A 19,682-nucleotide genomic window follows, 5' to 3' on the forward strand; every position below is an offset into this window, starting at 1 on the left:
CTAACTCATGACTGAATATAAGTAGGTGGGAGTTCTTGTATTTCAGAGAAGTACTTACATCTGCTTTCACTGGGTGAAAGTTGGCATAATTGGGTTTGGCATGAACTTTTCACTGTGCAAGAAAAAGCAGAGCCAGGATTTCACCTAACGACTTTAACTTCAGCAGAGATATGCAAATTGAGATCTGTGTATTGCGAGTATTATGAATGAAGTACACAATAGCAGCCTGATGATACTTTTTTACCCTCCCAGATTTAATCTGTGATTTCATCTTGACAGCAGGGGAAAGCAAGCCTTTGATGTTTTGAGATTTAAATTACTTCCTTGGAGTCATCTAGGAGAGCTCTCTTACTGAAGGAAAGTATACCAGAAGGACTGTCAAACTGTTTCAGCCTATCAGATGCAGCAGTAACTACCTTATATATATGCATAAAACTGTTTTATTTCGCTACCAGTCCTCAGGCTCAGTGCAACTGCAGTGAGGAGCTCTGAAAGTTACTTTGTTCCTTTCATAACTAATTCTGTTGCCACTGCAAACCATAACAGTCATGTAAGAGCCATCAAAACATTGTTCATGTTGTTTTGCAGGTATCATATGTTTACCATCTGATTGTACAAGGTACTCGGTACCAAGGCAAAAGTTATAAAGGCATGCAGGCAGAAATGGCTGGATACATGTGCCTGACCTGGCAGAATTATGAAGGAAAGGGAAAAGCTGTGCAGAGAAACTACAAAATGGTAAAGTCTGCTCCATAGTCCTTCCCAGCTGCTGATCCTAGGAAGTCCTCTGACATCTCCTCACTACTTCACCGTAATAAGCTTCACTTCCAGTGATTTTTGTATGGGAGACTAAAGTAACAAAATCATCTGAAAATGGGTTTGCATCAAGCCTTTATTATGAAACAATACATGAAATAGTCATCAGGCAATTAAACATAGATCAGTGTTGCATAAATGTTATGTCTTCATACAATACTGTTATTTAACCTAGAAAACTGTAATTAAGGATTCCTCCAAAGTTAGGGAGCTGGCCTTCTTTTCATGGTTATATCTCCAGTTTTCTATGAACCTCTCCCTCTAAGTTTCTGCTGCTTCAGACAGTCTGAAGTTGTACCCTTAAAAAGCATGCTCTGGCACTAATCAGTGATTTATTCTTGCCCTTACTTCAGAATCCTCTAATGGTTTGGGTTGGAAGGGATCTTAAAGCCCATCCAGTTTCACCCACTGCCACAGACAGGGACACCTTCCACTAGAGCAGGTTGTCCAAGCCCCTGTGTCCAACCTGGCCTTGAACACTGTCAGGGATGGGGCAGCCACAGCTTCTCTGGGCACCCTGTTCCAGTGCCTCAGCACCCTCACAGGGAAGAGCTTCTGCCTAAGAGCTCATCCCAATCTCCCCTCTGTCAGATTAAAGCCATTCCCCTTGGCCTGTCCCTACAGGCCCTTGTAAAAATTCCCTCTCCTCTGGACTCGCTTCAACGGGTCTTTGTTCTGATGCTGGGGGCTCAGCAGCTGAACATCGTACTCCAAGTGGCGTACTAAGGGAGACCCTTGATGTATTTATTCATATATGCAGTCATTACTGGTAGAAAATATATGGTGGTCTATAACATAAAACTTCCATTTATAGTTGGAGGTTTTGCTCTATCACTAGGATTGCACTGTATTGCAGAGGTTCAGCTCTGCAATGAGCACATAGACAATGCAGGAATAATCTTTTCCTCCTTAACATAATCATGGTATATATCCTCTTCAGTGGCCATGAAGAGATCTGTGGAAAGAAAGAGATCTGCAGAGAGAAAAGAAAATGTCATTTAAAAACATAACTAATGTTACTGACATTACTAATAACAGAAAGGGCTTCAAATCATTTAAGCACTTCTCTAACATGAATTCTTCACGATCGCCTGTGAGCAGCCATAGCAAAGGATTCCAACAGCCAGCGAGCCAGCTTTCAACTGTGCCTCAGCTGGAAGATGTTTTGAAATCTGCCAACTTGCCTCCTCGGGGTAAGGTTTGGGAATTTTGTGTTTTTGTTTTTAAATAAGTTTCAGACCTTTGTCTTATTGTGGACTAACAGAGCTCCACTGAAGTCTAGCACAGCATCAAAGGCATTTAGATATGTACAGATACAAATAAATAGCAGAATTTTAAGCAGAAACACTTTCTGTCTTTGAAACAGATCAGCCCTGACAGACACCGTCTGTTTTACTTGGTTTTGAAAGTATGGAGCTAAACCTGCAACTTGCATGTTACAAGGTTAACTGTAAGTGATACGGCATCACTGTTATGGTAATGATTCAGATATATCCCAGTTGACAAATCTGATGTCTGTTTGAAGAACGTCAGAAGGAAGGTTCATCCTGTTATAAGCGTTTACAGATGTAAGTATATCCTCTTTTTTGGCATCATTTTGGCTGTTGGGTAATTGGAAGAGTTTACTTGTATTTTATACTCCTTACCTCAATGCATCCCGTTTTTTTAATGTAGCGATAAGCTGATGCTCCATGCAAAACACATAAGGAAAAAGGATGACCATATCAGAAACCAGTTTGCATGGAGTACTAATGGGATGTGTCATTTTGTCACCAGTTGGCTTGTTAGTAGTGCCTGGTTTCTGAGCTGTGCTTTGGAACATATTTTCCCATTAAATTCTATGATGCATGTGATAAACAGAGGCAATAAAGCAAATGATGGCATCTATTACACTGATGTTGAAAACCATGCACAGAACTAATAATCCATGCAAGCTCTGAGAGAATGTTCCATGTTAAGGTTTGCCAGAATGTGTACTAAATAGTGAATTCCATCTAAAAAGTCAGCAGCCAGCAAATTATTTCAGCTGAGAATACTGCAGAACAGGCTGAGCTCCTAGCAGGTCAGACTGCATCTTACATATCCTGCCACAGTCCTCCAGAGAGCTAAGTGAACAAGTCCAAGACTTGAACAGATGAGTTGGAAAAGGAGCACGAGCAGACGGGAAAGAAAGAGGAGCAGTCTGAAGCAACATTATTAAGAATGTTTTGTGGTCACCAACTTAGATCCAGCACAGAAATTGATAACCACATGTTTTAGTAACAGCAACAGACTGCAGTGACACAGTTGATGCCAAGGACACTTATGTTCCCTGCCACTAATCTGTCGCCAGACACCTTTTAGCACAAGGTACTTCCTCCAGCCACTGATTATTCTCTCCTCTTCCTGTTTGTGGCTCTGCCCTTTATTACAAAGAAAGAAACAGGCACTGCAAAATAAATCTATCTACCATTTGTGGGGTAGGCAAGACCATTAGATTGGATGCACCAGATCCCTGTTGCAGTGTGGGACGCAATGGGGATTCAACCAGTGTTCAAGGAATTGTTCTTCTGCTCTCTGCTCCAGGCGCTGGAGGTAAAGCATGTACTCCTGTTGGAAGACAAGAAAAAGTAATTTAATTATGTGATCACTCAAGTCTAATGTCAGGCCAATGAACCTTACATATGAGCAAGTAATTTACCCCTTAAAATCATCAAATACAGTGAAATGGTGATGCCAATCAACTTCCCCACCCTAGCAGTATTTACTGACTGACATCAGTAAAAGTGTTGAGCAAGAATTTTACAGTATTCATAAATCAGGGATTCTGCATACACATTTCTTATTTGCATAGAGGCACAGAAGCTTCTGTTGTTCCTGAGGGTACAGAAGGATTCTCACAGATAGGTCTGTTGTAGCCTCTTTTGAAAATAGATTCCTGCTGATTAAAAACCATGAACCCCTGACAGGATCATATGGCAGTACACCAAAGGGTTCTAGTTAGTAGCGTGCATCAGTGCTGACCGGTCTTTGTGTGAGCCATAAAATCATGTGCATTTCCCATACTAATTCATAGGGGGTTGGTGTAAGCAAAGAGTTACCAAAGTGAGGTGGGCTGTGTACCAAAAACCAGACCTGCACCAGAACAAAACTTACTTTTAAAAACTTACAGCCCCAGTGCCTGAGGGCTCACAAGCTCTGTGAACACTGGGTACAGGTTTTCATATATATGGTCCCCCCACTGCTTTGCACAGTAGGTGTTGCAGGATTGGAAGCTATAGTGTAAACCCTTTGCACTGGCCAAGTATTCCTGCTGTGCTCCAGCTCTTTGTGCTGAGCAGAGGGTTGGTACACTGGGGGCCAGCAGGAAGCATTAGTATCCTGGTTTTTAATGTGCTTTCTCTCCTGGCAGCACAGGGAGACTTGGCTCAAATCCCTCTGTAAGACTGCATTACGAATTTGTGGAGAACAGAACTATATAACTGATAGGATGCTGCAGGATTAAAAGCAGGGTCTCAGTCAAAATAAGATTAAAACATGCTGATAAGATAAATGACACTTTAAAAATAATCAGAAATGGCAGATCTTGCTGTCTGTAACTGAACAGGCTTTTTGAGTGAAACAGCACTTGGAAGGCAAACAGTGTCACAAAGAATTGCAAATTAAATTCCCCAACTCAGCATGATCTGGCCTAGTACAAACAGCTTCTGCTTAAAATAGACGAACAGAGGTGGGTTCATCCCAGCATTCATTTCATTCTGCTATAAAGAATCCATACAAAAGCAGGTTTTCTCCTAGAGCCAGGGTACAACTGTGCACAGGGATAGAGGAGCCATGCACCTTCATTCACAAGGGAAAATCCCTGAGTTCCTCATGGAGGAGGAGGATAGGTTTTCTATAAGTAGATATTTGTTTTTATACTGAAAACCTTTACAATTAGTGAGGAAAACAAATACTCTTCTCTTTGGGTTTTCTTACAGAAAGGCAGCATTGCTGTATAGGAAGAAAATTTTAAAAAAGGACATAAAAAGAAGGTTGGAATGTCTCAAAAAGTGTTTGCTACTGATCATGGTGGGATGGAAGTGGTGAGGACAGAGCAGCAGAGGTCAGTGATCAAACACTTTTCTAGCCCTAGCTCCCTTTAGTCCCCACCTAGAATCACAGAACCACAGAATATGGAAGGGAAATTGGAAGGGACCCATAAGGGTCATTTAGTCCAACTCCCTCCTCTTCACAGGGCTACCTAAAACTAAACCATAGACTGAGTGTTGTGTGGTTTTGGCTCTATTATACAGTCTTCATTGCACAAGATTGTTAACCAGCATGATGTGATATCCTTGTGACAGCTTTGAGTTGCTCTGGCCATCACACTTGACAAAAAAGCATGTGCATCAGGAATGGCACATGGCCAGGTGGCTTCTTTTTGGCTGGTCTACAATAACCACTGGAAAGAGAAGCCCACGAGCCGTCTCCACAACCCTGGCACACACTGAGCTCAATCCTGCAAGGTACGTAGCACTCCTCATGTCCTACAGAGTTCAGAAGTGTTCAGCACCTTGCTAAACTGAGCCCCACATGTGCATTCGTCACACATGCACCGTCTATTGTGAGCTTTCTCACTTCTGTGGGTTTTGCCTCTTCAGGACCATGTCATTTGAGCAGAGTTTATTTACTTTGGAACGAAATAGGCAGTAATTTTAAAATACCTTAAGTACCTCTTGAGAAGTGCAGAATTATACATTACATCTTGTCAAAGCAAGTAAAACAGAAGGTTCTTTAATTCTTTTTCTTTTCTTGTAATACAGTTTAGAAATAAATACAAATATTTCCTGCAGTACCAATGCTGCTGCCTTAAGCTAGCAACTGAAAACTCCTACCATATCATAACAAACCATCCTATCTGCAGCATCCATAAATAAGTGAAAGAAATTATTTTAAAAGCTAGCTGAGAACTACCTCAATCTCCACACCGACCACTGACACCTGCATCTCCTTTCTGCCTTGAGTGAATGTGCTGTAAGCAGAAGACATTTCCTGTTATTTAGTTCTTCAGAAACAACCTGATGAAATCCACATTTCTATAAATGAAAAGCCACTTTCTTCTCCATAATTTAATTGACTTTTTTGAACCGTGATAAATAATTTCCACATTCTGCAAGCATACATTTCCTCAGCAACATTCAGCACTTGCAGAATGCTGCTTAACAGTAATTGAAAGAATGTAAAGGGGGGGGGGGTAATATTTCACAGAAGAACTCAGCTGCTTAAAAGAGCGATATTCATAAGATACTTCTTGGAATTAAATCTCTATAAATCTAATACTAAGCACAAATGTTTTGGGGCTTTTGGTGTTGTGGGGGTTTTAGTTAATATAATTTAAAACTGAAAGTCATAAATCACCCTCATTGGCTCATCAGGGAAACCAGCTTTTCTCGGTCTGTCTCCACGGCGAGTTCTCAGAATCTGTTTGGCATCTTTTCCAGCCAAAACTGGGGAAGTGTCTAAAGATAGAAGAGTAGAAATTAGCTCTGAAATTACCAAAACATTAACATTTTATCTGTCAGTTGTAAAATGAAACGTCTCCAAACCTGATTTTTGTCTATATACAAAGTGTGCTTTCATTACAGCCCCTTCCCCGGGGGATATTGCATTCCAGGAGATACGAGTGGAATTTTAAACCGTTTTTATGCTTGTGCTTTCTCTAGTTCTACCTCTATGAAGCAAACCCTACATATTTGTATTACTCTCTAAAATGAGAGAATATAGCAGTACCATCTAATCACTGGCGTTAGTGATTCCAGTTCTTTGTTCTTTTCTGTGCTGCTTTACTGTTTAGGACTATATTCAAAGTAATGAGTTAGCCTTTTGTTGCAAAGGAGAGCTTCCACTGAACATTTTGCTTGCAGAACCTTGTGCAAATAATATTAAAATAGTAAGCTAGGAATATTAAACTTTTTGGTTTTACAAGAAATGAATGTGGAGAGCAAAACATGGAATACAATAGCGTGATTGTTAAAAGTCAAATCATGGAAAGCCTGCAATGTAAAAATAGGTGTTAAAAATGAAATATGAAGATAGTAAAATGCAAGGTTGTGGAACTAATACTGTTATGACATGCTCTGCTGTGCTACATACACATGCAGGTTTGTTCTATACAAACTCCTACCTGTAAAAGTGGTCATCAGGATCAAAACGGAGACACACACAAGAAACGTCTTCATTTTGATTCTGCTTTCTCTCAGCCTGTTCCAAAATGAGTAGCGCTGACCGAGGCATCAGCCTATTTGAAGTAGCTACGTCAGTCACAAGTGTTTGTTTATGCTTTGACTAATCTGAGTGATAGCATAATTCTGAAGACATCTGGCCTGAGGTTTTGAATTAGGCTGTTATCTGCTCACACGTCCTCAGCATAACTCTGTTCCTGAGGGACAGAAAATAGAAGTCCTTTTTTCCACGTCAGGCTTCAGAGTTACACTGGATAGTTTACATTTGTGAAACCAAAGCAATGGGTTTGGGTGCCTAAGGTGAGCAGTTGCTCTTGAAAAGAAACAATTGCCCATTACTGAATGTTAATGTTACAGGCTGTTGCAGAGGGACCCCTTTTTCAGAAACTGTCTCAAACTGCAGCACAGAAATGCATATTAATGGGGTTTAACTCTAGCAAAGGCAAATTGTCACTGCTGGAAAACACAGCAGAGAGGTTTTTATTATAGCGTTAATAGAACCATGCAAATGAAAACTCGCAGAATTCTTCTCTTTTCAGGACAAGGAAAACTGGATCATAAGAAACAGGATTGTAAGTGTTCCTGACTAGTAAACAGTGTGAAGTAAGAATGTAGGATAAGAAATGTTGCTGCAAGCAGCTAGTTTCTGCCTTGAGAAATACGGCAGAGGTCCTCTTCCAAGCAGCACTGTGCTGGACATACAACATCACTGATCTGTAGGAAAAGAAGTAAGTGTCCCTTTGAATCTAGGGTATGAAACAGGGAGTCAGAATCCATCAGCGGCTCACACAAGGGACATGAGTGATTAACATTCCCCTTTGGAGAGGACATGTAGCACATCCCTGTATCTCCTGCACCTCAGGGGTTCACCGGGGCTTGCCAGCCCTCCTCATTGGAGCCTTTTTATTTGCTGAAGAGGTGGTGTTTATTGCCCTGTGCCACCGTGCCTGCACAAGTCAGGGTGACCTGTGGCAAAGAGTGTGAGTCTCAATGAGATACAGAAAGGTTCAGGAAGTCCAACAGCAGATCAGAGCAAGGCCGGTGAGTGCCCCTCAGGCAGACACCTTGGGGTGTGTTCAGCTGCTGTACCCACTGGTTGCCAGCTCCTTAGCTAGCCAGGCTGCATTAGCACAGCTCCTCACGCTGATCTTTACCGTCTGTAAAGGTCTGACAGAAACAGTGTGCTGTAGGTGTGAGGGCTCGTGAGAGCCGCAGCAGGGGATGGAAGCGCTCAGGGCTCGGGCCATGCTGGAGCTGGGGCATCCCATGATGGGACTTCCCTTGGAAACCGGAGTGTCGTTAAGCTGTGGCACGCTGGCATTTTCCAGCGTGTGAACAGCCTAAAATCCAAGAAATGTTGTGTCTCTTGTGTGGATGTCTGTAATTGTTCAAGGTACTGCGTTGGAAGTAGGAAACCCTGTCGTTTCTAATAGCAGCGGCTCTTTATTTGCAGAACTGCTGCCGGGGAGCCGTGTAACATGTGAGGACCGAACGGAATTAGGGGGAAGCGCTTCTGGCTGGGGTCACAGGAACCGGCAGTGCGGTAACCGGGCCCGGAGCTGGCCCGGCAGCGGATGCTCCACCGTGGCCCTTCTCCCCGGGTTGCCGAAGCCCCGTTCCCGGCGAGCTCCCGCCATGCTGTGGCTGGAGCTAAGCGAGGGCCGCGCTACCCCGCATTGTCGTGGGGGGGCTGGCGATAGGCCCGGTGTCGCGATAAGCCCGTAACGAGCCGGCCCGAGCCCGGGCGGCGCCCGTCTCCTGGCAACCGCCGTTTCCGCTTCCGCCGCCCCGCGCATCTCCGCGGCCGCCGCTCGCCTCCTGCTCGGCCCAGCGGGAGCCGCCGCCGGGACCCCGCGGGGGCTGCGGAGGGGGAAGCGGGCGGGCGGCGGAGAGGAGGTGTGTGAGGGGCCGGGACCTCGGCGCGGTGCCGGTCTCGTTACCCCGAACCCCCGCAGAGGGGCCGTGGTGGCCGTGGTGCGTTCGGGGCAGCCGGGGCCCTGCGGCGGCTCCCTCCTGGCGGGCGGGAGGAGGCTGTTGCCGGCCGGCACTGTGCTGGGCCCGGGCGGGCGGCGGGTGCCCCGCGCAGCCGGCGGGCACCGGCGTCCTGTGGCGGGTAGGTCGGGTGGCCCCTCGTGGGGCAACGAGGTGCTTGGCCCTAGTAGGGGTTAAAACATGTTTGATGAGGCTGCGCGTTGGCTTCTTGGACTAGGGGCCCGTTGCCGGGCTGGCCCTGCCGTCTCCCCGAGTGCTGTGAGGGGTTAGGCCGGCGAGGCTGAACTGCCGAGGGATGGAAGGGACGGGGAGCGGGAGCAGCGCTTCCTCCTCGGTCGTCACAGACAACAGTTTGGTGTTCTGGACTCTGTGCTCCGTGCTCCTGCCGGTGCTCATCACCCTGTGGTGCAGCTTCCAGCGGTCCCGGCGGCAGATGTTGATCCGAGATATCTTTCGGAAGAGCAAGCATGACTGGCACTACACAGACCTCTTCGGGCAGCCCTCCTACTGCTGCGTGTGTGCTCAGCACATCCTCCAGGGCGCTTTCTGCAACTGCTGCGGCCTGCGTGTCAGCGAAGGCTGCCTCAAGAAGGCTGACCAGCTCTTTCACTGCAAGGAGATTATGATGAGCAACAGCGGAGCCCGCAGCTCCATGCCACACCACTGGATCAGAGGCAACGTCCCGCTCTGCAGCTGCTGTATGGTCTGCAGACAGCAGTGTGGCACACAGCCCAAGCTCTGCGACTACAGGTACTGCAGGGGGATTTGACTTCGTATGAGTAAGTACGATGCCATATCCGTAGGGTGATTGGAGCATGTTACCCCGAAGGGGGTCCTGCAGGAGTCAGGTGTAAAACCCTGTTAAACAACTTCAAAGAACCTAAAATTAAAATGGATGCTTGTGGGTAGTTGGAATCAAAGATTAAGAGTGTGGCATTATATCTCCTGTCTGCTTGCTCTCTTAATTGCATTACTCAGACTGGTGTGCTGTCTACCCTATAATTACATTTAAAAGGCTATCTGTGTCCAGGAGAGTGTGTATTTTAGGGGATGACCTGAAGAAGGTTCTAACGCCCTTGTCATTTGTGTAGTGGGTATCCTGAGCAATTTGGGTGGCACAGCTCTCAGTTCAGAGGTATCTGCTCAGTCTAACTAGAACAACCATCTTAAAGCTACTGAAGTTCATTTCTAAGGATACTCCAAAAGAAAGACAATGGGAAATTTTAAGAGCTTCTATAATAGAATCTGTTGTTAAAGTTTGTGGTGAGAGTGTTAAAAAATGCAAGGAGCCATTAATGGGCTTGCAGAGTTGTCAGCATGACACATACAGGCATGTTATGCCAAAATACAGTGCTAGTGATCTAGGTCCTAGGTACAGCGTAAGTGTTACTTCAGCCTTCTCGAAAGATGTCATCTTTCCATTATATATTCTGCCAGCTTTTGCGTTGCGTCTGTGTAATGCTGTCAGATTGCTTGGTAAGTAAGCAGAAAATGAGCACACTATTGGAAACAAAACCTTGAGAGAGTGTGCATAGCAGAGGAGGGAAGGAGAGGGGTTTGAAGGCAAAGGGGGAAGGAAAGAAGTCACAGTACAGGGTACGTATCATTGTACTCTGGTGTGCTGGATTAGTCAGGAGGACTCCAAAAATAGCTTTCACAGCTGCTTAAACCAAGGCTTTGGATGTAGCAAATGAAGATTAACATTCTGCAGAGGCTGGTGGTGGATATTGCAGCATTTCCTCTTGTTCTGGCCCGTTTTCCAGGACAGCTTTTAGAATGCGTAATAAGCAGAGCAGTTTTGCATAACAAAATCCCAGCAGCCTTATACCCCACTGTGTAACCCTTTAGGTTTCAGACTTAAAGGGTTATTCTACATCTTACAAAATTTATTAATGAATGTTACTTGTAACACTATTAATTTGAACTCTAGTGTTTCGTCTGTGCTCTTTAAGGATGGATAGAGTTCAGTTTCTCTTTCAGTGTGACTGTTAGTATTGCAGACAATGCAGAAGGATGTTTATAGCACCTAGGTTTGGAATTAAAAAGAATAGAGTTAATTTTAAACTATTGGGTTTGGGTTTTTTCCTCAGAATTCAAATGCTTTTCTAAACTTGCAAGCACAATGGCCTACTTATGTCAGTTTCTGTAGCCAGTGTGTTTAAAATACTACTTACAGTGGTGCATGTAAACAAGCCCTTTCAGAGTTAGGGTATCTAAAATAAATGAGCAATATTGATGCGCCTGTTGTTTGAGGATTTCTTTTCCATGGCTTTTGGTCTTTATTCCAGATGTGTGTGGTGCCAGTACACTGTCCATGATGAATGCATGGTGGATTATTTAAAGACACAGAAGTGTACATTTGGAGAATTCAGAGACTTAATTATCCCACCATACTATTTGTCTACAATCAACCAGATGCGTAAAGAGAAAAGAACTGATTATGAAAAGGTAATGGTCTGCTGCTGCTTGGGTTTTAATATTTTTTTTTAAGAACCCCTGACAAGCAGAAAAACCCCTACGCACATTAAAATTTGAACTCAGAACATTAACTCAGGTTAATCACTCTCAGGTGAATGAATGTTTCAATACCTATGAAGTACTTGCAGTGTTAATTCTCAAGTGTCTTGTCATTTTACTAACATGGTAGTTGGAGCATGAGCATACGTTTGGATTTTGTTACTCCAAAAAAACACTGAGATTTGGGTACCTTGCTTGCATGTTTTGTGATTTTTCTGCTACTGGGTTCCTAACATTGTAGTATTTGTTGTCCTAGGCACTGCAGAACAGAGATCTTCAACCTTTATGTTTCTGTTTTGACTGCCTCAGGCTAATTGGTAACTTCCTCATTTCCGCACTTGCAGGGGACAGGTTTTGGAGCAAGGCTGTAAACGTTTCCAAATGTGCAGTGGTTTTGTGTCTGACTGACTTCTACCCTTTTGCAGGTAGCACCTTACTGCAGAAAACACTGGATGCCAGTAATTGTGCTGGCCAATACTCGCAGTGGAAACAACATGGGTGAAACTTTACTAGGAGAATTTAAAATTCTGCTGAACCCTGTTCAGGTATTTACAGTGAAAAGCCACTATAATAAAACAAGAAGTTTAAAGTAGAACATGGCTTTGCTTACACAATGGTAGTAGGATCTTATGGAGGATCAGTAAAGGAAACAAGTTCATGCAGTTTGTTCTTTTAGAGCAAACAGCTTTATAAGAGAGAAACCAAAAGTGCAGAGGCTCCTCCCACCCCCAGTTTGTTACGGTTCTAATGCCCGCCGAGGTTTTTATTTCTAGTAATAGATGCAGTAATTCTGTTAATGATGAGTGTTTGGCTCTTGAAACTGTGTGCAATTGTTAGAAAATGAAACTTTCAGATCTTCTTAATTTGAAACCTATATTTGTTTAAATCCTCACTTGTGCAAGTGTCAGTGTTTACAGTTGCTGCTTTGTGTTGTTGCTTTCCTTTAAAATCCACGGGGATGGACCAGGATGTTGACGTAAGGCAGTTAGTTGTTCCTTGGATTTCCTGGCTGCACCTTAAGACTCTTCCTTTGAAGTTCAAAACGCAGCCTTGGTATACAGGCTAGTAGAAATCACTATGTGTGTGTGTGTTTAAGTGCATTCCAATCAGGCTTTAAAGAATAAACCTCTTTGTGTGATGGGTATTTAAAAATAACCTTTATCTGAAGTCTCTCATCTCTACAGAATTCATCATAATGCCTCTAGATAGAGACTTTCCCTAGGACACTGTCAGCTCAGTTTATCAATGGCATTTATTCCCAGTGAAGCAGCTGGAGGTGTCCTGTGAATTCAGGGAACCAAATCCTGCTCATAGAAGTCAAGACAGCTCATAACGTAATATTGTAAATGTAGAATCTTTGTTTTGCATGAGAATGAACTTTTTGAAGTTGTTTATCTGCAAGGCAAATTGTGAGTCGTGTTCTGTGAACTCGGGGAACTCCTCATTTTCCTCTCTTCTAGGTTTTTGATCTAAGCAAAATCACACCTGCTAAAGCACTCCAACTTTGTACCTTGCTGCCTTGCAACGCTGTCAGGGTTCTTGTCTGTGGTGGGGATGGCACAGTAGGCTGGGTCCTGGATGCCATTGATGAAATGAAGATAAAGGTATCGTGGTTTAAGTTAAAAGATGTTTTATGGAGAAATGAGTTTTGGAGCTGCTGAACTGCTGCACCTGATCTCTTAACTTGCATTTATTGTTTTCATTTTACTGAATAAGCCTAGAGAGAAATATTTGCGAAATTGCTTATTCATACCATTTCCCTGGTAGTTTAGGAAAAATGTGAAAGCTTTATGTTTTAAATGATATTTCAAGTTGTTCTTTTCTGTAAAAGAAGAAAAGAACAAGCTGCAGAATATTTTATGTGTTGTTCTTTCCTCTTTGTCTGAACAGATTTGCTGTAAATGGCATTGCTGCTAATGTGCTCTGACTAGTCATTTCTCCCAGTGCACTCAATCTCGTATAATAACCTCATAATGTTGCTGGCTACACTGGTTATATTGCCAGTGCATGAATGAGTGCAGTCATTTGCTTCTGCTCCTTATCATATATTCTAAAGAGCCTGTCAGAGCTGTCAGTCTGCAGCCTACTGTAGCCTGTGCTGACACCAAGCAGAGAAGGAAAATTAAGCTGTACGTTTACTGTTGCTTTGAAATGGAAGATATTGCAGTTTACAGGGCTACTTAGAACTGTTGAGAAAATAAAAAATGAAGAATTATTAGGGCTTTAGTGCTTTACCTATAAACTTTTTCTCCAGTAATAAAAGTAAGAAAGTTTCTCCTCTTATATAAATGTCGATTTTGTTGTTGGTCTGGGGCATTTTGTTGTGGCTTTTCTGTTAATACAAGAAATGTTTTAGTTGAAGGCCATTATTACTACCTTGTGCATAGTCAAACTGAGCTTATATCAGGACTTTTATGTACTGATAAAGTATAAGTGCAACAAAGCGTAACTGTAAAGGTTAATGAATGTGAGTATATGGTTACTTGGTCTTAAGTACCTGATATATTGTCCCTCAGAGCCAACATAGTTGATTAAACCTGTGTTCTTTTTTGTTTCCAAGTATTCAAAGTGAGTCATTGGAGTTAGATAAATACTGATATGATTATCCACAAAACCTTTTTATTATCAGCAATAGTTCATTTGCTCCCTTTGTTTATCTTGACTTTCAAACACAGGTTATCTAGCTGATAACTCCTTGAAAAAACAGAAACCATAATGCCACTTATTGCAAGTACTTTTCGCAGCTGAATTTCAAAGGCCATAATAAATCTGAAATAACTCTTTATCCTTCTATGGTAAAGAGAGCAAAAACCTTCGCTGAGGTGGCCATTCTGAATGCGTGCTGCTGTCACTTCCCCTCTGATCTGCAGAGGTGATTATTCTCTGGTCCATCTGCTGATGACAGTTGGATCTGTGTGTGCATGTGGCATCCCTGAAACTTAAGATACTGACTTTCCTTCTTTGAGTATGTGAATTTCTGTCCATGGCTGAATACTCTAGCGTTACATGCATCTGCTGGTTAAGACCTAACCTCACTGTAGTCTTTCAAGAGCATTTCAGTTTCTTGTGATGGTTCACAGCCATATGTTATGTCTCTCTTCGTGTTCATATCACTTCTCAGAGTTACAGAATCCCATAATCGTTTGGGTTGGAAGGGACCTTAAAACTCATCCAGTTCCAACCGCCTGCCGTGGGCAGGGACACCTTCCACTAGAGCAGGTTGCTCTAAGGCCCATCCAGCCTTGCTTTGGATGTTCCCAGGCTTGGGGCAGCCACAGCTTCTCTGGGCACCCTGTGCCAGTGTCTCAGCACCCTCACAGGGAAGAACTTCTGCCTGAGAGCTCATCTCAATCTCCCCTCTGGCAGGTTAAAGCCATTCCCCTTGTCCTGTCCCTACAGGCCCTTGTAAAAAGTCCCTCTCATGTATCTGGAACAATCTATTGTTGCTTATGTGCAGTAATAGTGTTAGTAACTTACTGTGGCTACAGCAAGTCAACAGCAGCAAGTCAGGAAATCAGGTGCCAAGTTCAGAGCTCCTCTTCTAGATCTAAAACATCATCTTTGTGAAGGAATATTCTGTTCAGTATTAATAACACATTGTTTCCATATTGTGTTTGTATTCTCTCTAAAATGTTTTAACATTTCTCTTCTAAAATATTTCAACATTTCCTTCTTCTGCATTATCTCTACAAAAAGTACCTAAATGTGCCATCTGCTATTACTGCTACCAGCTCTATTGCTCTGCACTATGTAACAACCTGCTGTGAAGATTAATGATATTTACCTAACCTGAACATTTGGGGATAAAAGGGAGAAAATGAGTGCTGAAGGAGGAGCTAATATGCAGTGGTTTTGTATCCTAGGGGCAAGAACGTTATATTCCACAAGTTGCAATTTTACCTCTGGGAACAGGTAATGACCTGTCTAATACACTGGGCTGGGGTGCAGGTTATGCTGGAGAAGTCCCTGTAGAGCAAATCTTACAAAATGTCATGGAGGCAGATGGAATCAAACTAGACAGGTAAGTAACAGTGGCAAGATAAGTTCTATAGAACCAAATACTACTATAGCTCTGCTGATACCCAGTTGCAGCAGTATATGTAAAGAAACACAAGTATTGCTGGAGGAAACTGCAAAATAACTGAGGTCCAAAGTTAGTCTGGCTTTAGTTGTTCTACAAGGCTTAACTTTTTTGTAATTTAACTAAATTTGAATCTTTTGATTTGATCCCAGTATAGATATGAGATTTCTAACTACGGCTTTGATGCTAAGCAAGAACAGTCTGTCATGGGTCTAAGTAATGCTGTTGTTTTTCAGGTGGAAGGTTCAAGTAACAAACAAAGGATACTACAACTTAAGGAAACCAAAGGTATGGTTTGCAAGTATAAATATAGATTCTGTGGAATGCCTGGGTGTTTATACTGATTTTTCTGTTACCCATTTTCCATTAAACACTGTGACTTTTAAATCCTGATAATGATATTTAATAAGACCATAACTACAAGTTCTGTTTTACAGGTATTCACAATGAACAACTACTTCTCTATAGGACCTGATGCTCTCATGGCTTTAAATTTTCATGCTCATCGTGAGAAGACTCCCTCTCTGTTTTCCAGCAGAATTATTAACAAGGTCTGTTTGATGAAGTGACATTTTTCTCCTTGTAGTTGTTAACTTAAGGCTATTTTTTGCTTTACATTGCTTTACTCCCATACTTCCTTTCATGCCATTTTAAGAGTCTGAGCTCACTTTTCTTGGGGAGGGGATTCCATGGGTAAAACATACTTCTACCCCACTCACAAGTGTTCTCTCTTGCCTCTGCTTTCTTGCTTATGGAATGTACTGTTCAATTTTTGTTTAGAATGTCTCGTTTGCTCAGAAATTTAATGGATTAAAGACATTGCCTATTTCCTTTTAATGTGGAAAGCAAGTTTCTTATGTAAGTTGTAGCCTCTCTCAGGAAGAGTACTTAGTTGAACGATGTGCAAATATGTTATGTATTAATATTAGATAAGGTTTGCAGAATAACAACTACGCATGAATATTTCATATTCTTGATACGATTTGTCTTTTTCTAACAGTGTTTTCTGTTCTCCCTGTTTTGGGGTATTTTTTTACAGGCAGTTTATTTTTTCTATGGAACCAAAGACTGCTTAGTACAAGAATGTAAAGATCTTAACAAAAAGGTTGAGGTAAGTTTTTTAACTTGCTTATCCTCTGGACAATTGGTGAAGTGTCAAAACTTTCCTTGTGAAAGAAAAGGGGGAAAGCTTTGCAGCTTATATCTGTATTATACTTGTGTGAGAATGGCTTTGGACTTGGAGTATTTTTGCAGATAGACAGAACACTGACGTATCTCATGGAATTCATGTCTTTGAGCTTACTGAAAATCCCTGTTTATTTTCTGACCTTGACTCAGTTCCGTGAGTTCAGGTACTGACACTCAGATAAAATTTGCCTTACACCAGAGATTTACATAAGTGAGAGCTCCTTTTTCTGTTCTCTGTTAACAGAAATCTGTTAAAGCTTAGGATATCTTGTGAAATCAGAAGTCTTTTTTTTTAAAGTATGAGAAGAAAACATGTTCTATTTGTACAGGGCCAGTTTTTCTTCAAGTGGAAGCCTCTTAGATGCATAAAGAGAATAACCAGCTTATATTGAAGTACTGAATTTGATCCACAATAATAAAATTCTGTTTGTCTTTTAAAGCTAGAGTTGGATGGTGAGAGAATCGAGTTGCCCAATTTGGAAGGCATCATTGTCCTGAATATTGGATACTGGGGAGGCGGCTGCAGGCTCTGGGAAGGAGTGGGTGATGAACCTTACCCCTTGGCAAGGTAAGTGCATCTTCTTATTTTTGCCTTTAATAGCTCTTCTAGTGCAAGCAGTTCTCTCTCTAGGCTGTGCTTATGTAGTCAGACTTGTCTGAAAGTCAGAGGGATTCCTTGTGGCAGCAGGTTATCTAGGATTTATTATTTTCTTCATGTTAGAGATTTGGCCTAAGTGCATCCCACCCGTGAAGGTGTTTTTTAAGACCACCTCATGATTAAGCAATAACATTGAAGAGGCTATTGAAATAAAGGTAGCCTTCAAAAAGTAGCAGTTATATCCATTTGAGAATGTGAAAGAACATGTCTTAATAGAGGTTGAAATATAAAGTAAAAATGAAGCAGGCCAAAAATTTGACTGCCATGCTTGAGTAAGTTGGCTGGAGCAATACTATAAAGGGGAAAAGCTGGGCACATTAGTTATTCCCTCTTGTACTTCCTTCTTCAGAAGCCATATATAAATATAATTCAGTTTGGTTACAAGACTTATCACATAACCATTAGGGTTGTCAGGGACCTCTGGAGATCATCCAGTCCAACCTCCCTGCCAAGGCAAGGCCTCCTAGAGCACATTACACATGTCCATGTGGATTTTGAATGTCTCCAGGGAGGGAGAGAGGGAGACTCCATGATCCTGGATTTCTAAAAAATATTTGGGCAAGGTGCTTTACCAAAATCTAAAGAATTAGGCCATTAGCAGCTTTTCCTGTAGAATAATAACTGGATGAAAAGACAGAAAATTGTACACATTTATGGAAGAGAAATCCACTGTGGGCGTTAAATGTGCACAATGGGGCTTAAGTCATACATCTGTAGTTTCCAGAAGTTAGATGGAGTGTACCAGCTGATGTATTGCTCCATACCTGTGTTTCTGTATGACTTCCCTTGCTGCTCAGTGGGATTTCGTCAGTGCTGGCCAGCACAAATAGACAGTTTAAACATATTTGTAGAATAACATGTCTATAGGAATTCCCATAAAAGGACTGTGTAATATTTGGACAGGTATTCTAGGGCTCATGAGCATCAGTAAAAAGAGTCTCCTTTCTCAATTGATAGACACGATGATGGACTTCTGGAGGTTGTTGGTGTTCATGGTTCTTTTCACTGTGCCCAGATTCAGGTGAAGCTAGCAAATCCTGTTCGCCTGGGGCAGGCACATACAGTGAGGGTAAGTGGTGGTGATGAACCTGTTTCCCTTAACTTACTATTTTTTAATACACAGTATCAGCATGTTGTTGTAAAAGGGATCTCCAGAGCTCCTCTGAACCGCTGTGATTGTGTGTTCTTCTATTTAATACTAGCTGATCTTGAAGAGTTCAAAGATGCCGATGCAGGTGGATGGAGAGCCATGGGCTCAGGGGCCCTGCACTGTTACCATAACTCATAAGACACATGCACTGATGCTGTATCACGTGGGTGAACAAACAGATGACGATACTTCCAGCAGTTCTGGGGAAGACCACATGAGAGAACCAACGGATGAAGATACATAGATTTTGTGGAACTGAACAGAATACAGCAATGAACTTCAGCTCCTTTAAAAACACTGAGAACACCTAATTTAGATTAAAGTTTGTGTCCTAAGGTTCATACCTGTGAATGAACTTGTGCTGAGGAAGAAGCCATGCTTTTACATTCATGAAAACGTCCACAGCTGAGTGACCACAACTGTTTTGCCTTTTAGATTGGTGATAATGCCCAGCCTTTCTAGCTGGAGGAGTTAGTTACACTAATGGCAGGAGACAGACAGATACCTCAGCCCTCCCTTGCTGCGGAATCAGATCTTCTGCTCATACAGTCTAGTGTGCAGAATGTTTGATACCCTTGGAAAGGGGAACAGCTGGAGTTTGGCCTGTTCCACCTGCCCTTTTCCCCAGAACAGAAAATCAGACCGAGTAGGGGGTGAGCTGGTTTTCTGACCGCAGCCAGCTCCTGGCTGCCATTTCTTCCTGGGAGCAACACAAACACCTTTTCATGCACCTGCTTGTGCAGGGTGTATCTAATAGGCTTGACTGGGAGAGCAGAGGATCTGGGAGCTCTGGGGAAGGTGGTTGGCAAGAAAGATGCTTTTGGACCGAAGGTTTCTGGAAGTGTTGTGTTAGCAAATGACCTTTTTCTGTGGTTTTATAAGCCATAGATAGAATACTCCTGAGGTCCCAAGTAGCCAAGGTACAACTTCAAAACAATTGTACCATGACTTGCACTGAATGATCCTGTGACTGACTCTGCTTCAGTTCAGTGAAAAACTAATTATAGTTCTTGTAAATAGCAACGTTGTAGTTCTTGAGGGAAAACTTGGACAAAGGAGATGTCTCTTTTTAGCTGT

General features: G+C 42.5%; 2 protein-coding genes across 3 annotated transcripts; one reads left to right on the forward strand and one right to left on the reverse strand.

Annotated features, from left to right (window-relative positions):
- Positions 1–1,524: 1,524 nt before the first annotated feature.
- On the reverse strand, positions 1,525–7,294 carry CUNH17orf67 (chromosome unknown C17orf67 homolog). 2 transcript variants are annotated; one of them, XM_057418621.1, is made up of 4 exons: positions 6,962–7,294; positions 6,196–6,296; positions 3,266–3,405; positions 1,525–1,789 (listed from the first exon to the last, which is right to left on the reverse strand). In XM_057418621.1, exons 1-3 carry the CDS (start codon positions 7,014–7,016, stop codon positions 3,289–3,291), a joined length of 273 nt encoding a protein of 90 aa, XP_057274604.1. In that variant the 5' UTR covers positions 7,017–7,294; the 3' UTR covers positions 1,525–1,789; positions 3,266–3,288. The 2 variants fall into 2 exon arrangements, with proteins under 2 accessions (XP_057274604.1, XP_057274603.1); XM_057418620.1 differs by lacking the exon at positions 1,525–1,789 and having other exon boundaries at positions 2,617–3,405.
- A 1,808-nt stretch (positions 7,295–9,102) lies between these two features.
- Positions 9,103–18,944, forward strand: DGKE (diacylglycerol kinase epsilon). Its single transcript, XM_057418612.1, has 11 exons — positions 9,103–9,761; positions 11,300–11,459; positions 11,954–12,073; positions 12,989–13,132; positions 15,392–15,549; positions 15,846–15,897; positions 16,047–16,160; positions 16,649–16,720; positions 17,238–17,365; positions 18,413–18,524; positions 18,658–18,944. The coding sequence occupies exons 1-11, from the start codon at positions 9,307–9,309 to the stop codon at positions 18,847–18,849; spliced, it is 1,707 nt and encodes a 568-aa protein (XP_057274595.1). The 5' UTR covers positions 9,103–9,306; the 3' UTR covers positions 18,850–18,944.
- Positions 18,945–19,682: the final 738 nt, after the last annotated feature.

This window comes from Pezoporus wallicus, unplaced genomic scaffold (genome assembly GCF_028554395.1).
Source record: "Pezoporus wallicus isolate ANWC-B61680 ecotype Strahan unplaced genomic scaffold, APGP_CSIRO_Pwel_v1 contig_3710, whole genome shotgun sequence".
Taxonomy (NCBI): domain Eukaryota; kingdom Metazoa; phylum Chordata; class Aves; order Psittaciformes; family Psittacidae; genus Pezoporus; species Pezoporus wallicus.

Bases quoted from the DNA above. Each gene is read 5' to 3' on its own strand.
- CUNH17orf67 (XM_057418621.1), bottom strand. From the start codon at position 7,016: ATGAAGACGTTTCTTGTGTGTGTCTCCGTTTTGATCCTGATGACCACT. The intron at 6,297-6,961 runs GTAGGAGTTTGT...TTCTATCTTTAG, and splicing joins CCTGATGACCACTTTTACAG to ACACTTCCCCAGTTTTGGCT. The intron at 3,406-6,195 runs GTGATTTATGAC...GTCTTCCAACAG, and splicing joins TCCCTGATGAGCCAATGAGG to GAGTACATGCTTTACCTCCA.
- DGKE (XM_057418612.1), top strand. From the start codon at position 9,307: ATGGAAGGGACGGGGAGCGGGAGCAGCGCTTCCTCCTCGGTCGTCACA. The intron at 9,762-11,299 runs GTACTGCAGGGG...TCTTTATTCCAG, and splicing joins CCCAAGCTCTGCGACTACAG to ATGTGTGTGGTGCCAGTACA. The intron at 13,133-15,391 runs GTATCGTGGTTT...TTTGTATCCTAG, and splicing joins TTGATGAAATGAAGATAAAG to GGGCAAGAACGTTATATTCC.